Raw genomic sequence first — 17,288 nt, 5'->3', positions numbered from 1 at the left:
ATGGACTGAAGCTCAAAGGGACATGAACTTCTTGCTTTGACCAACATAAAGAGATTAAAATTAAATACTCATAAAATTTGCTGATAAATCCATCCACAGTCAGTACCAGTAATCTCCCACTATTAAAAAGCATTAAACAGTTTAACATCATTGCCTGGTTGTCAGGTACATTTAAAGGGACCTGGCCACAGGATGTCCTGTTTTAAATGAAATAAATTCTGTATTAGCTAAACAGAGGCTAAAAACCTTTAGCCAATTTGCCTCCAACTCCCATCTAACTCTCTATATTCACTTATCCCTGACGGCCAAGAAGGAAAATGAAACCAATAAATAGACACTGGCAATTTAACAAAGTGTTCCCTCGTTCAATTCATTAACAGTAGGGGACTTTGAAGACCGGGCCCAGCCATAACCCTCTGCTGGAAGTAATGGAGCAAGGTAGTCTTAATTGTATGTCTGTAAAGTGGAAACCAAGGGGGATCCTTGTTCAGTCAAATTGCAAGGTTGATATCACACTGAGTTTCTGGATGTAAAATAGTATTAGTAATGATTCTGCCTGACCTGCTGAAGGTCAGAGGGTCCTATACAGTAAATATTCCAGCCCTTTGGTCCAACTGGTCCATGGCAACCAAGGTGCTTCCTGAGCTAGTCCTATCTGACTGCATTTGGCCAATGTCCCTCAAAACTTTCCTATCCGTGAACTTGCTTAAATGTCTTTTAACTCACCTTAAACCTGTGCCCTCTAATCTTAGACTCCCCTACCCTGGAAAAAGTCTGTGACTACTCGCCTCATCAACACCCTTCAGAATTTTATAAACCTCCATATGGTCACTCCTCAGCCTCCTGAACCACAGGAAAACTTGTCCCGGCCTACCTAGCCTCTTATGAAGCTCTCCAGTCCCAGCAACATCCTTGTGAATCTCTTCTAGCCCTTCTCAAGCTTAATCACAAACAGGAGAAAATCTGCAGAAGCTGGAAATCCGAGCAACACACACAAAATGCTGGAGGAACTCAGCAGGGCAGGCAGCGTCTATGGAAAAAAGCACCATCGACGTTTCGGGCCAAGACCCTTCAGCAGGACTCAAATAGACCAACCCTGAATGAGTCCTGATGAAGGGTCTCAGCCCGAAATGTTGACTGTACTCTTTCTCCATTGATGCTGCCTGGCCTGCTGAGTTCCTCCATAATTTTGTGTGTGTTGCTCAAGCTCAATCACATCCTTTCTAGAGTATGATAACCAGAACTGCACCAGCTCCGTTGTGGTGCGACCTTCAAGGACTACTTTCTGAGGTCAAAGCTGTGAGGAAATGTGGGGAATGTTTTGGTGTCACCTCTTCTATCTGATGTTTGCCATTTCCAGTCCAATGAACATAGGGCCACGTCTCTTTTTCCAGGATTTCTTCTGGCTTTCCAGCCTCCTCATTTTGAGGGGAACCTGCTAAAATCTCCTGGGGTTAAGGTGTCTGGGATCCCAGTCAGGTTTGGTCTTTGTGAGTGACAAACAATGTGACAGAGGAACACAGTGGGTCATACAGCATCTGTGGGAGGAAAACACCTGAAGTCTCTTGTATCTTCATTGTCAATGTGAGGTTGGTTGGACAGATGACCATACAACATCCTGTCTACACTGCAGGAGAGCTGCTGCAGACCCTCTAAACAAGGTTCAGTTTGAGGCTTCAGTGCTGTTAACAGCTCCATCTTCTGTGACGGAACATCTGTAGCTATGATTCAGACCAAAATGACTGAAAATCACACCAGAGACAATTTTTTGAGAGACACACCATAATTGACATCATTTGGGGGTTTCTGGTCAGTGTCAGGAAGTCCATTCTTATTAGTAACAGGAGTCGGTTAACAGACAAGTGTGCCAAAAATGATTAGGACCAGCTTTACCTCCTTTCTTTCTGCACAATGTCATTTCTGTACATTTCTGATTGCATGACATTCTGAAGTGGGAGGGTGATCAGCCAGATGTCGTGGTGCACATCGGTACCAATGACATAGCAAGGAAGAGTGAGGAGGTCCTGGAGAGTGAGTATAGAGAGCTTGGTAGGAAGTTGAAAAGCAGGACCTCGAGGGTGGTAATCTCAGGATTGCTACCTGTGCTACGTGCCAGTGAGGGTAGGAATAGGATGCTCTGGAGGATGAACAAGTGGCTGAGGAACTGGTGTAGGGGGCAGGGTTTCAGATTTCAGGATCATTGGGACCTCTTCTGGGGCAGGTGGGACCTGTACAAGAGAGACGGGTTACACTTGAACTACAGGGGGACCAATATCCTTTCAGGGAGGTTTGTTAATGCTATTGGGGGGGCTTTAAACTAGATTTGCAGGGGGATGGGAACCACAGTACCAGAGCTGACAGTGTGGCTGGGGTGAAAATAAATGATGTTAAAAGTTCAAGCAAATCCGCTGATACAAAGGTTGTGAGTGGTGGTAAAAATCTTCTGAGGTGTATATATTTCAATGCTAGGAGTATTGCGGGGAAGGCGGATGAGTTGAGGGCGTGGATTGACACGTGGAATTATGACGTTGTAGCAATTAGTGAATCTTGGCTACAGGAGGGGCAGGACTGGCAGCTTAATATTCCAGGGTTCCGATGTTTCAGATGTGATCGAGGCAGAGGAATGAAAGGTGGGGGAGTGGCATTGCTTGTTAGGGAAAATATTACAGCAGTGCTCAGGCAGGACAGATTAGAGGGTTTGTCTACTGAGTCCTTGTGGGTGGAGCTGAGAAACAGGAATGGTATGGACACATTAGTGGGATTGTATTACAGACCACCCAATAGTCAACGAGAATTGGAAGAGCAAATCTGCAGAGAGATAGAAGGCAACTGCAGGAAACATAAAGTTGTGGTGGTAGGGGATTTTAATTTTCCATATATTGATTGGGACTCCCATACTGTTAGGGGTCGAGATGGTTTAGAGTTTGTAAAATGTGTTCAGGAAAGTTTTCTAAATCAACATATAGAGGGACCAACTAGAGGGGATGCAATATTGGATCTCCTGTTAGGAAACGAGTTAGGACAAGTGACAGAAGTCTGTGTAGGGGAGCACTTTGGTTCCAGTGATCATAACACCATTAGTTTCAACTTGATCATGGACAAGGATAGATCTGGTCCTAAGGTTGAGGTTCTTAACTGGAAGAAGGCCAAATTTGAAGAAATGAGAAAGGATCTAAAAAGCATGGATTGGGACAGGTTGTTCTCTGGCAAGGATGTGATCGGTAGGTGGGAAGCCTTCAAAGCAGAAATTTTGAGAGTGCAGAGTTTGTATGTTCCTGTCAGGATTAAAGGCAAGGTGAATAGGAATAAGGAACCTTGGTTCTCAAGGGATATTGTAACTCTGATAAAGAAGAAGAGGGAGTTGTATAACATGGATAGGAAGCAGGGAGTAAATAAGGTGCTTGAGGAGTATAAGAAGTGCAAGAAAATACTTAAGAAAGAAATCAGGAGGGCTAAAAGAAGACATGAGGTTGCCTTGGCAGTCAAAGTGAAGGATAATCCAAAGAGCTTTTACAGGTATATTAAGAGCAAAAGGATTGTAAGGGATAAAATTGGTCCTCTTGAAGATCAGAGTGGTTGGCTATGTGCGGAACCAAAGGAAATGGGGGAGATCTTAAATAGGTTTTTTGCATCTGTATTTACTAAGGAAACTGGCATGAAGTCCATGGAATTAAGGGAAACAAGTAGTGAGATCATGGAAACTGTACAGATCGAAAAGGAGGAGGTCCTTGCTGTCTTGAGGAAAATTAAAGTGGATAAATCCCCGGGACCTGACAGGGTGTTCCCTCGGACCTTGAAGGAGACTAGTGTTGAAATTGCAGGGGCCCTATTATTTAAAATGTCGCTGTCTACAGGTGAGGTGCTGGAGGATTGGAGAGTGGCTCATGTTGTTCCGTTGTTTAAAAAAGGATCGAAAAGTAATCCGGGAAATTATAGGCCAGTAGGTTTAACGTCGGTAGTAGGTAAGTTATTGGAGGGAGTACTAAGAGACAGAATCTACAAGCATTTGGATAGACAGGGACTTATTAGGGAGAGTCAACATGGCTTTGTTCGTGGTAGGTCATGTTTGACCAATCTATTGGAGTTTTTCGAGGAGGTTACCAGGAAAGTGGATGAAGGGAAGGCAGTGGATATTGTCTACATGGACTTCAGTAAGGCTTTTGACAAGGTCCCGCATGGGAGGTTAGTTAGGAAAATTCAGTCGCTAGGTATACATGGAGAGGTGGTAAATTGGATTAGACATTGGCTCAATGGAAGAAGCCAAACAGTGGTAGTAGAGAGTTGTTTTTCCGAGTGGAGGCCTGTGACTAGTGGTGTGCCACAGGAATCAGTGCTGGGTCCATTGTTACTTGTCATCTATATCAATGATCTGGATGATAATGTGGTAAATTGGATCAGCAAATTTGCTGATGATACAAAGATTGGAGGTGTAGTAGACAGTGAGGAAGGTTTTCAGAGCCTGCAGAGGGATTTGGACTAGCTGGAAAAATGGGCTGAAAAATGGCAGATGGAGTTTAATACAGACAAGTGTGAGGTATTGCACATTGGAAGGACAAATCAAGGTAGAACATACATTGTTAATGGTAAGGCACTGAGGAGTGCAGTGGAACAGAGGGATCTGGGAATACAGATACAAAATTCCCTAAAAGTGTCGTCACAGGTAGATAGGGTCGTAAAGAGAGCTATTGGTACATTGGCCTTTATTAATCAAAGTATTGAGTATAAGAGCTGGAATGTTATGATGAGGTTGTATAAGGCATTGGTGAGGCCGAATCTGGAGTATTGTGTTCAGTTTTGGTCACCAAATTACAGGAAGGATATAAATAAGGTTGAAAGAGTGCAGAGAAGGTTTACAAGGATGTTGCCGGGACTTGAGAAACTCAGTTACAGAGAAAGGTTGAATAGGTTAGGACTTTATTCCCTGGAGCGTAGAAGAATGAGGGGAGATTTGATAGAGGTATATAAAATTATGATGGGTATAGATAGAGTGAATGCATGCAGGCTTTTTCCACTGAGGCAAGGGGAGAAAAAAAAACAGAGGACATGGGTTAAGGGTGAGGGGGGAAAAGTTTAAGGGGAACATTAGTGGGGGGCTTCTTCACACAGAGAGTGCTGGGAGTATGGAATGAGCTGCCAGACGAGGTGGTAAATGCGGGTTCTTTTTTAACATTTAAGAATAAATTGGACAGATACATGGATGGGGGGTGTATGGAGGGATATGGTCCGTGTGCAGGTCAGTGGGACTAGGCAGAAAATGGTTCGGCACAGCCAAGGAGGGCCAAAAGACCTGTTTCTGTGCTGTGGTTTCTATGGTTCTATGGCTCTATGGTTCTGGAATCAGAATCAAGTTTGTTATCATTGTCATATATGACATGAAATTTGTTGCTTTGCAGCAGCAGTATAGTATAAAGACAAAAACTTACTATAAATTACAAAATAAATATATAGTACACAAAGTAAAGGAATCTTAAATGTCCTGATGAGGGATCTTGGCCCGCAATGTCAACTGTTTACTCTTTTCCATGGATGCTGCCTGGCCTGCTGAGTTCCTCCAGTGTTTTGTGAATAACGAACTATTGTGTTCATGGGTTCATGGACTGTCAGAAATTCGATGATGGTTGGAAAGAAACTGTTCCTGAATCTTCATCCTCCTTCTCTCCAAACTTTCCCCACCAGACCTTGATTCAACTCTCCAACATGCTGCTCCTCTCCACTGCCTGAAACCTTGCTACCTCGTACCACGAAGGTTGCAGTCTCCTATCCAACCTTTTCTTCACCAAGGTCTCAATCATCTCTGAAATCTTGCCTGCACTCAAGTCTCCATCCTCTCTGTGGCCCCTCACATTTGCTCCCTAAATCTCCTTCACAATCCCCATTCTTCACATTGCCAGACCACAGGGAGAAATCGATTAGGCCCGACTCTTGGGCTTCATGCATAGTGGAATATTGGGACTGCACCATATGTGTTGTCGTGGGCACATTTAGCCCATTGGTGGTGGGCTGAACAACTCTGCTCCATTGGTCTGGGAACTATAAGGTACTATCAGCCGTGCATGTGGATCGACAATTACTCATCCAGAGTTGGTCTAGTTTCAGCAGTCTGGATGTTAATGAATATCAGTGTAAAGCAGTAGTAAAGGTGTCCACCTGAACTCTGTGGGAGCCCCTAGCACTGAGTCAAAAGGCCATCCGAGTCCCACTTCATTGTCAGCCCTCAGTATAGTACCACCTCTTAGTCCAAAGGTTAAACCAAGGTATGCCTGCTTCCTCAGGTGGGTGTAAGCAATTACATGTTGGCCAATATTTTTCACTTAATGAATATTAATTCAAAGCAGCTACCTTGGCCTTACCTTGTTGCTGTCCTTGTGGATGTTTACTGTGCACAAAATGTCTGCCATGCTTCCTACAGCACAGGGATATTGACTCCAGAAGGACATTCCCATCTGAGTTTTGGGAAGTCCTAGGGGTTCCGAAAGCACTATAGAAGAGCAGGTTGCTCTTTCTTCCATGCTGTCTAAATGTATTCTGTAGAGCCATTAACATTGAATCTTCTTATTCAAGCCTCCAATTCCCACACGTCTCCCCCTTAGATCAGTCAATGATCCAATATGTACTGTACGTGGGCTCCCCACACCCATCATTGCCTCCAGTGTTTCCAACTACACTGACAATAGTGAGTTTTCACACTCAAGGGCCTTACCTGAAAGAGAAAGTTGACATAATCATCATTTACTTTCAGGTTGATCATTTTAAGCATATTTTTCATTTCCTTAAAGCTGATCTTGTTGTCGTTATTTTTATCAGCCTTGTGCAGGTGTTGATGAATTAAGGTACAGCAGTTAAGGCAAATACTGAACTGGCAGCACTTAACATAAGAAAGAGAACCACACGCAGCATGGTCACAGATACAGCATTATTTCCAGCTTAAAGCAGAGCAATGAGCTCTGTATATCTGCCGGGACAACAAAAAGGCCTGGGGCAACAGAAAATGCAGTACAGGAGTCCCATGTCCACATTTTGCCCTGATCTCCAGCTTCAGCTCTCTACTCTAATCCTGTTACTGCACATTCATCACTTCTCCTTAATGTGAATCTGATTCCTTTTTGATCAATATTTCATGCTCTAATATGGTCTTCCATCACTAAACATTTTCCAAATGTTCTTAGATTTATTTTTACCCATCTATTGAGATACAGTGCAGAATAGGCTCTTCCAGACCTTTGAGCCGCCCTGCCCTGCAACACCTGACTTAACCATAGCTGGACCACAAGACAATTTACAATGACCAAATAACCTACTAACCGGTGTGTCTTTGAGCTGTAGGAGGAAACTGGAGCACCCAGAGCAAACTCACGTATTCCATGGGGAAGACATACAGACTCCTTACAGATGATGTTGAAATTGAATTCCAAACTCTGATGCCCCGAGCTGTAATAGTGTTGTGTAACCGTTATACTACCATGGCGGTCTCCTGAAAGTCTCTTTTACATTACGTGTATTCCAGTGATGAATCCTCAAATTTAAGCCTTTTTTTCTGTTAATTCTATCTCATCTTGATGCCCCAGTTCTATTTTGATGCCCTAGTTCCATTGGGGTTGGTCTCTGATATTTCACTTGCTTTGTACCCAGGACAGTTTCCAATTTTTGAACTGGCCCAATTATCCTTTTTTGCATAATTTCGATGCAACTTCCAAAAATGTACATTCAATTCTCTATATATGAATACCAGATCCACTTTGTCTGTGAATGTTACCATGTTCAATTAAATCCTCTCCTTCAAAGATCTGTAACATATTTGAGAATGATAACCAGTGATAATTCAGGCAGCTGGCCTAAGGTGTGAGTTGTTCAAACATTTAACCAAGGTCCAAAACTAAACATGAGAGATTCTGCAGATGCTGGAAATCCAGAGCAACACACACAAAATACTGGAGGAACTCAGCAGGTCAGGCAGCATCTATGGAAAAGAGTAAACAGTGGATGTTTCAGGCTGAGATTCTTCTTCAGGACTGGAAAGGAAGGGGGAAGACGCCAGAATAAAAAAGTGGGGGCTGGGGAGGGAAATTTTTTTATATCAGAAGGAAAAATTGATATTCATGCCATCAGGTTGGAGGCTACCCAGATAGTGTTGCTCCTCCACCCTGGGGTGTCCTCACTGTGGCACAAGTGGAGGCCATGGACTGACATGTTGGAATGGGAATGGGAATAGGAATTAAAATGTTTGGCTACTGGAAGTTACACTTGGAGTGGAGGTGCTGGATGAAGCGGTTCCCCAGTTTACGACAGGTCTCACCGATGTAGAGGAGGCTGTATTGGGATCACTGGACACAATAGACGACCGCAGCAGACTCACAGGTGAAGTGTTGCCTCGCCTGGAAGGAGTGTTTGGGGTCCTGAATGGAGGTGAGGGAGCAGGTGAATAGACAACTTTGGCTGCTACTCCTCCCCTCTTCTTCTATTCCCCGTTCTGTCCTCATACATCTTCTCTCTTGTATTTCACCACCCCTGGGTCCCCACCTCCTTCCCTTTCTCCTACGGTCCACTCTCCTCTCCTATCAGATTCCTTCCTCTCCAGCCCTTTACCTGTCCCACCCACCTGGCTTCACCTATCACCTTCTAGCTATCTGCCTTCCCCTCCCACCAACTTTTTATTTTGGTGTCTTCCCTCTTCCTTTCCAGTCCTGAAGAAGGGTCTCAGCCTAAAATGTTGACTGTTTATTCATTTCCATAGATGCTGCCTGACCTGCTGAATTCCACCAGCATTTTGTGTGTGTTGCTTGAGATCCAAGACTAAATGGCAACACAGTTACCAGCACAGCGAGTGTCCCCACCCGAGTGACCCTGACCAGTTCACCCCTAACCTCGGGAGCTGTCTGTCAGAGTCTCCTTGTTCACTGCACTTGTGCAAATACTGAACTGTCTGCAGATGCCTTTGTGAACAGAATTAGTAGAGCCAAGAACATTACTGTGGAATAAATTTAATGCATCAGTAAATCAATCTGCCAGCATCAACCCAGACTATTTACTCAATGTGTTCTTTTTAATTACCCGGTACTGAACAGATTGATATTTGGTTGAAGTGAGGGTAGACAGTGGGCAGTGTCACATTTGCTGCTTGTGTTCTATGCTCTGTCATACCTGGGCCTTTAAATTCAGGGATTGCTTACGTCTTTTTCCCTGAAGTTGCTTTCTGCAGCCTTTGGGAGACCATACGGATGGAAATGTATTCGCTGGAGGGTATCACTGAAATGGGTGAAGACATGAGCTGCCTAGGACCCCACCTAGGTGAGAACTGCATGGATATCATTGTAATTCAAAACTATTAGCTCTGTGATTGGAATCCCTCAAAGACAACAATGTTCGTCTCCCAGTGAATACTTTGTGGATGAGAGATGAGGCCGATCCAGGAGTTACACATCCTGCAATGTTCCTTTCCAGGTGTGATGGAAATGTTGGGGTTGCTAAGTTGGCCCCAACACTCTGCTTCCATTTCAGGTACTTTCAAAGTTCTGAGATTCGTGCAACAGACTCAGTCGATCAAGGACTGACCAGGGCAATAGTCAACTCTCAGTAACCCTAAATGAGTGGCACACTGGAGCTGTGACTTGCTCTCTCTTCCCAAAGTCTGAGTTTATGGACTGCAATGGGACTGACTTTCAGACATGGAGGACAACAGACAAGCTGATATCATGGTGCCAATTTGTTCAACTAACCAAGGAGAAAGGTCTTGACTCCTGCACTTATAGCGGGGCAATGAACATAAAAGCAAAGAAGTCCTGTTAACTCTGCATGAGTTTACTGCCTTTGAACAAATGCCGTACTGTGGTAATATTACCAATGATATTAATAGAGGCAAATGTCGTTCTGCTTGCTATCTCTACCCTCAACCCTCTCTTGCTAATGTCCATTGAAGCCAGTTTATTGCATCACATATCACAGAAATAAGTTCCACAGCCCACCAAATCCCTGTTGAGCATCAAGCATTTATCTCTTTCCTAACATTCAGCCCATAGACTTCTGTGTTTTGGTGTTTCAAGTGCTCATCTAAATACTGTTTAAACCTTGGACATGCTCCTTAGGCAACATGTTCCATAGATACAGGCCTTTGGCCCAACTGGTCCATGCAGACTCCAGAGTATCAGCAGGGGGTGGCAGGGAGCTGCAGGCAAAAAGGGCAAAAATAACCTTGGGCAATGGAAGAAGTAACAGGAAGATTTTAGATCTTAAGTATTCCTGGCTATTTTTATATTTCGGCAGCTTTTCCAAATTGATGCTAACCTGAAGGCCATTAATGGCTCTTATGGCTACCAAATTGGCCTTTAATTCAACCATAAACCATAAATTGTATGTAATGTAACATCGGTAACAGAAAGGTTAGCAACATCAGGTCCTGAAATATACTTACAGTTCTGTATATTGAAATTTCATTTACATTGATTGCCAAGTCAACTTGTCAAAGGATATTGTTCAATTTTGTCCTGCTGGCTCATGGCTGCCACTCTTCTGCTCAGCTTTTTCAGCCCCTGAACCCACCGTCTCCCCTCCTCCTCCGTGGCTGCCACCAGGTCCAGGCTGCTCCGGCTGCCCGCGAACAAGATGGTGAAGCAACGTTTCTCCGAGTAGCTGCTGCCGTGTTTCTTCATCATATCCGACTGGTGTCCCTCCTGGACCTCCCGGATATCCATCACCGAGACTGAAAGGTCAGAGGGGAGATCAACAATGGGCTAACGTTGGGAATTCAGCTGGGTCGAGGCCTGACTCTGTGGTTTGGGAGGGGCTGCAGTGAAAATCGGGCTGGCGCTCATGGACATCTGAGAGAGAGTTGGAGGGTGGATATCTGCAATGTGGCAGTGAGCTCGCTCTAAGTTAACCAGCTCCCAGGCTTCAAATGGATCAAGCAGGAATCCTTTAACTTACACTGAAGCCATGGGCATTCTGTCTGAGGGACCCCATGCTGTCTGCACCACATTCATGCCATGGCAACAACTGCATCACTGTGGACAGCTGGACACCTCTGGGCTCCAGTGCTTCAGAAGCAGGGAAGATCCAAACACAAAATAATGGACTGCACCTTAGGACAAGCACAGCTTTTGGACTGTCTTTCACAAACTGTCTCATGAACAACATTCCCCCTATTTTTTTTACAGCTGTGCAGACCATGCATTGCTCTGAACAGGAAATTTTTACATGGCCTGAAAACTACACAGCACTTCAAATGGTTTTATTGTGACATACACATCAAAGAAACATAAACTACAACTCACAACACAAGTAAACAATGTCAGGCAGTCAGAACAACTGATAGGGACAATGGTAAAAGTAAAATGTTTTGACTAGATGGCATCGACGTTCAGCAGGCTGTCGGCTTATTGACTATCAGCTACCAACTTCTATTCTGTGTTTATTGTTACAGTTTGTAACAGAGTTGTAACTTGTTACACTGACAATGTAAATATATTGAAGCTCTAAAATTTTCCGAAGTAAAGTTTGGGGTAAGTTTATTGTTTGGAAAATTTATGGATTATGTTCATTAACACATAATTAATTACAGGGTATTTCACGACTATATTAACATAGATTTCAAAATTGTATTAATATTATATAAAAGAAAATTCCAGCTGTGTGGCATAGCGACTACATGTGTGGGAGCATTTGAGTTACTGTGCGGCTCCACATCTATACAGCTTAGAGAGAACAGTGCTTATGAACATGTCAGATCATGCACATACCACAAGTACTGAGCAAATGTTACTGCGCCAACACGCCAGTGCTCCCACTGCGCCAAACCACAGTGCTCCAATTTGCACTAAACGCCAGTGCTGCAATTGTACTAAACTGTGGTGTTCCCATTGCACTAAACTGTGGTGTTCCCATTGCGCTAAACTGCGGTGCTCTTGTGCTAAACTGCGGTGTTATCATTGCGCTAAACTGCAGTGCTCTTGCGCTAAACTGCGGTGTTACCATTGCGCTAAACTGCAGTGCTCTTGCGCTTAAACTGCGGTGTTCCCATTGCGCTAAACTGCGGTGCTCTTGCGCTTAAACTGCGGTGTTCCCATTGCGCTAAACTGCGATGCTCTTGCACTAAACTGTGGTGTTCCCATTGCGCTAAACTGCGGTGCTCTTGCGCTAAACTGCGGTGTTCCCATTGCGCTAAACTGCAGTGCTCTTGCGCTTAAACTGCGGTGTTCCCATTGCGCTAAACTGCGGTGTAACATCATATTGTGTCAATTCTGCAGTGCTTCCAGTGCTTTCACGGTGCCAATACTCACATGTAGGAGGCTTATTCCGGGACTCGTACCAGATGGACAGGCCATCCTCCTGCAGCTTCATCTGCCGATCTTTCTTCCATTTACTGGACTTGACTTTCCTCAGCTTGCTGCCTCGCATCATATACTTTACATCATCGTCTTCATGAAGTCCTGGGAAAGACAGGAGGACAAAGTTCTCTCAACAAACAAGCTAAGCAAGGGAAATACAGAACAGACCATTGCAGGCTCCTGGCAGTGGCAGGAGAGTGTTCATTTCAAGACAACTGGAATATAACAACAAGGATGTTATAAGGCACTGGTGAGGCCTCGCTTGGAGTATTGTGAGCAGTTTTGGGCTCCTTATCTAAGAAAGGATGTGCTGACATTGGAGAGGGTCCAGAGGAAGTTTACAAGAATGATCCCAGGAACGAAAGGGTCATCATATGAGGAATATTTGATGGCTCTTGGCCAGTACTCACTGGAATTTAGAAGACTGGGGGGGAATGTCACTGAAACCTATCGAATGTTGAAAGACCTTGATAGAGTGGATGTGGAGAGGATGTTTCCAATGATGGGGGAGTCTAGGGCCAGAAGGCACAGCCTCCGAATAGAGGAACCTCTGTTTGGAACAGAGATGAGGAGGAATTTCTTTAGCCAGAAGGTGCTGAATCTGTGGAATCTGTTGCCACAGGTGACGGCAGAGGCCAGGTCATTGAGTGTATAAATACTTGATTAGTCAGGGTATGAAAGGTTACAGGGAGAAGGCAAGAGGTTGGGGCTGAGAGGGAAATGGATCTAGCCATGATGAAATGGCGGAGCAGACTCGATGGGCCAAATGGCCTAATTCTGCTCCTATATCTTTTATGGTCTTTGCCTCAGATACAGGACACATAAACATCTAGCTGCCTTTAATACTCATTGCTTTAACTATCAGCAGCATCCTTTAAAGGAGGGGGGGAAGATGAAGTATCCATGGGAAGATCGCTACCCTTTATCCTTTGAAATCCCTTTTCATCGCTGTCACTGCCGAGAGGCTGCAAGGCATTCCAGGGGAGGGAGTGTGTCCAGAGCGTTACAACACAAAAGGGAGGAACACAAGTTCAGGAAATGAAGCAGCAGGACATGGAAGGCGTTACCTTGGATTCACATGTCATTGAGTTCAAAGTATGATTACAGTCAAAGGAGACCATTCAGCCCGTTGTGCCCATTCTGGCTCTCTCCCTGAGCAACTCACTAAATACACCCAACCCTTTCTCTGCCACCTTGTACATCTTTCCTCACCACATAGTTATCAAATTCCCTTCTGAGGTCCACAATGAAAGCTGTCTCCCCCACATCTGCAAGCAGTACAATCCAGGTTCCAACCACACACTGTGTAAAAAAAAGTTGCCCATTGCTCTTATTTCTCTTTGTCTTTATTTTCAACCTGTGAACTCTAATCATGTGGCTCTTCAGCACTGAGAAAGCCTTGTGCTCTCTTTTTTGCTTGGACCCCTCATCTTTTGATATACTGTATTTTTACCCAATCTCCCATCAGCCTTCTCTTTGCAAAAGAAACAATCCTAACTCTCCAACCTAAACTCATAACTGCAGTCCCTCATCCCAGGAAAGTACCTCACAAATATTTTCTGGACTTTCCCTAATGCCTTCCTTCACATTCTTCCATAAGAAGGCAACTAAAATTAAACTCAATACTGTGGTAGAGGCCTGACCAGAGTTTTATAAAGGCTCAGCACGAGTTCCTTGCTTTGATACTTTCTGCCTGCATTGTTAAGGCCCAGTGTTGTGAAGGTACTTTCCCCACCTGTCCTGCCACTCTCAATGATTAGCACACCCTACTCCCAGGTCCCTCCGCTCCCACGCCCCTTGGAGAGCAGTGCCCTTTCATCTGTGTTGCCTCTCCTCATTCTTCCCACCAAAATACACCACTTCATATTTCTCCACAATAAACTTTATTTGCCATGACTCAACACATTCCACCAGCCTGTTCATATCCCGCTGCAGTCTATTACCATCGCCACAGTTCACAATACTGCCAAGTGCCGTGCCAACCACAATCTCAGCAACTGTGCTGCACTGTCCAGTGATATCGATCAATAAGTGCCCTGGGGAAGCCATTATTCAAATCAGAAAGCAAGTGTTCACTACAACCCTCCAGGAGTTCCCAACCTGGAATCCATGGACTCCTTGCTTAATGGCATTGGTCCATGGCGTAAAACTGCTGGTGGTGTTGTGGCATCCACAGCAGACTTCGAGGCAAGTGGTCCCGGGTTCGAATCCGGCCAGCTCCTTGCACACTTTCCATCCGTGCTGGGTTGAGAGTCAAGCTAGCAACTCGGCCTTGTAAAAATCAGGCAAAATGCTAAAGAAACAGTAAGGTACCCAATGTGCCACTAGACACAGAGAGGAACAACAACACGGCATAAAAAAAAGGTTGAGAACCCCTTCGTCTATTCTCTCTTACTCAGCCAGCCGGATCCGTGCTATCAATCTCTCTCCTGCATCTCCTTTGCTAATAAACCTGTTATATTGCATCTTATCAACTGCATTCCCATCTTCGACGTTACTCATTATCTAACAATATGGAGTATAATAAACCAGGCAGATTGTACCCATTGCAGACAGGAAGTTTAAAGAGAAGGAGGCCTGGCAAAATGTAACTCCTGATTACAGGGCGGGATAATGCCCTCGAGACAGGGTGACATCTCACAAAGAGACTGAAAGGTTCGGGCTAAAAAATAAATGAGTCATAGAGTGGCACCGCACATCCACGTCAGACAACATTTGGCCTGTGTTAGGACCAGATCCTTCTATATAACTTAGGCAGCAGTGAAACTGTAGACCTACATTCCCAGGGAGACAGAAAAACATTTTCTGACAAGTGCAAAAGTGAGGACAGTAATGGTGGGAGGCTTTAATTGGTTAAATATTAACAGTCGGCTGTTGGATTAGGATCCAGATTGTTGTTTTTGTAGTTTTAGCTTTCTTTGCCCTTGCTTACATGTTTGTATAATCATCTTTTCGTCCGTAAACCTTTAGTAAGTTGTCATACATTTGTTTTTAAACTTCTGCAGTTTCTTTGTCTGTATAACTGGCGCAACTTGGGCTGCTCCTTTGCACAGGCTGTTTCAAAAGTACAAATGGGTGTTCCAGGTCCGGGCTGCAGGAGCTTGTCAGTGCCACTGTGTCCGAGCACCATACAGTGTTGATCAGTAGGCAGACACCACCTCCCGTCGTCTTGCCCGAAGACGCTGTGCGGTCCATCCGATGGATCGAAAATCCCTCCGGTCGGATGGCACAGTCGGAGGTGGCAGGGGAGAGCCAGGTCTCGGTGAAACAGAATACACAGCAGTTCTGCATCTCCCTGCAGTAGGTGAGTCTCCCTTTAAGATCATCCACCTTGTTCTCGATGGCTTGCACATTAGCTAGTAGGATGGTGGGCACAAGGACCCTGAAGCCCCTCAGCTTCAATTTGACCAGCAGCCCAGCTCTTTTCCCACGCTTCCTCGGTAAGTAGTGCATCCTTCCAGGTCTCCATCGATGCAGTGTGGTGTTGGCAGCTCTTTGAGGTTGGTGGACACGTCCCGCAGGGAATCGATCAGTGGGTCACGGCGTCGGGCACTCTGGGTCGGGCCGAGTGACGGGGGAGGCTCCACTGCCACTTCCAGCTGCCGGGGGCCCGGGCTGTCGATTGGATTGGGCCCTGGAGCCGACACTTAATCCTGGAGGGCCGAGCTCCTGGCTGAAGCAAGTCTGTGAGCTGAGTCACAGTTGCAGAGGCCTCCACTCCAGCCGAGCCTCGGGCTCGATTTCTGAGGTTGGCGGCGGAGGCCTCACTTCCAGCAGCTGTGGATGTCCACCAACAGGGCTTTAGGGTGGTCGCTCCGGGGAAGCGTCTGGGGCACCTTGAGGTCTCCGCCGTCACTTCTGTGTGGTCATCTGCTCTGGAGAGGTGCTGCTCCGAATGGGCCACATCTCCAAGCACTCCGGCACGGTAGCAGGCCGTGGGTCTCCGGGAACGTGGTGGGCCTCACTGGTCGGGTCCAGGTGCTGTCCGGAGTTTAAGAAGCAGTTCTGGTGCGGTGGTCTCCAGCTGGGTCAGTAGCTTCGCCAGGGTGTTGTTGATCTTGCTAGATGTAGCAGATTGAAGGTTTAGAAGGGTTTCTCGGGTATAGGATAGTGGAGAGGGCAGTTTGCTCGAGAGAGTCGCCAGATACCGGTGCCATCTTTGTGCTCATTTTGATGCCGGTAGACTATGGCAGGGTCTAAATGAAATCATTGGGTGCAAAGAAAAGGCTGGGAATATCAATAACTGTGGCGCTTCTCTTCCTGACGAACTTAATGTATTCTACGCAAGATTCGAACAGAAGAGGAGCGTCCCGCTTCCTCCGGATGAACCGAACCTGGTGGCATCGAGATGCATCATCACCAAGGAGGACGTTAGAAGGGCCTTCCTGAAGATAAATCCAAGGAAGGTGACGGGCCCAGACATCCCGCCTCTCCTGGAAGTTCCGGGAGTCTCCCGCATATTAATAGTGGCTCCCTGATGCCCGCAAATTATATACAATGTCCCGGAAATCAATTTTTTTGAGAGCGAGAGAGCACGAGAGCGCAAGAGCAAGAGTGAGAGAGAGAGAGAGAGCACACCATGGCAGAGTGTTCCAAAAAAACAAAATATAAAATGTACGTCACCCCAGACTACCCTAAAGTGTACCCCTGCCTAATAGGGGTCAAAAATAATGACAGTGTTGCTCGCTGCACTGTTTGCAACAGTGACCTTTCTATTGCCCATGGTGGGTTAAGACTGTAGAAGACATGTTGAGGTGAGTTTAACAGGTGTCATTCGTTCATTAGTGTAGCTAACGTTATTTAAACTAGCTGGCTAGCTGCTAAGGAGCTACTCTATTGCAGACATCTCACCTCTCCTGGAAGTTCCGGGAGTCACCCGCAAATTGATGGTGCTACCTCCCTGAAATGAGTTTTTACAGGGTGGGATGTCTGAGATGGCGTCCCAGGATGGGTTCTCCAGGCCTGTGCAAG

The 17,288-nt window shown here is 45.5% G+C and overlaps 1 protein-coding gene across 3 annotated transcripts in view; it reads right to left on the bottom strand.

Annotated features, from left to right (window-relative positions):
- Window positions 1–17,288, bottom strand: part of LOC134340175 (1-phosphatidylinositol 4,5-bisphosphate phosphodiesterase delta-3-like) — a 76,298-nt gene that overhangs the window by 39,991 nt on the left and 19,019 nt on the right. For 2 of the 3 annotated variants that reach the window (XM_063037105.1, XM_063037106.1), the window contains exons 2-4: window positions 12,270–12,419; window positions 10,465–10,693; window positions 6,701–6,830 (exon numbers count right to left, since the gene is read on the bottom strand). In XM_063037105.1, the coding sequence (XP_062893175.1) occupies window positions 6,701–6,830; window positions 10,465–10,693; window positions 12,270–12,419 (509 nt within the window). The remainder of the gene's footprint in view (window positions 1–6,700; window positions 6,831–10,464; window positions 10,694–12,269; window positions 12,420–17,288) is intronic. The other variant, XM_063037107.1, reaches the window with a different exon arrangement.

This window comes from Mobula hypostoma, chromosome X1 (genome assembly GCF_963921235.1).
Source record: "Mobula hypostoma chromosome X1, sMobHyp1.1, whole genome shotgun sequence".
Classification (NCBI taxonomy): Eukaryota; Metazoa; Chordata; class Chondrichthyes; order Myliobatiformes; family Myliobatidae; genus Mobula; species Mobula hypostoma.
Note: the sequence above shows the minus strand (reverse complement) of the source record. Positions and strands in the feature narration are given on the sequence as shown.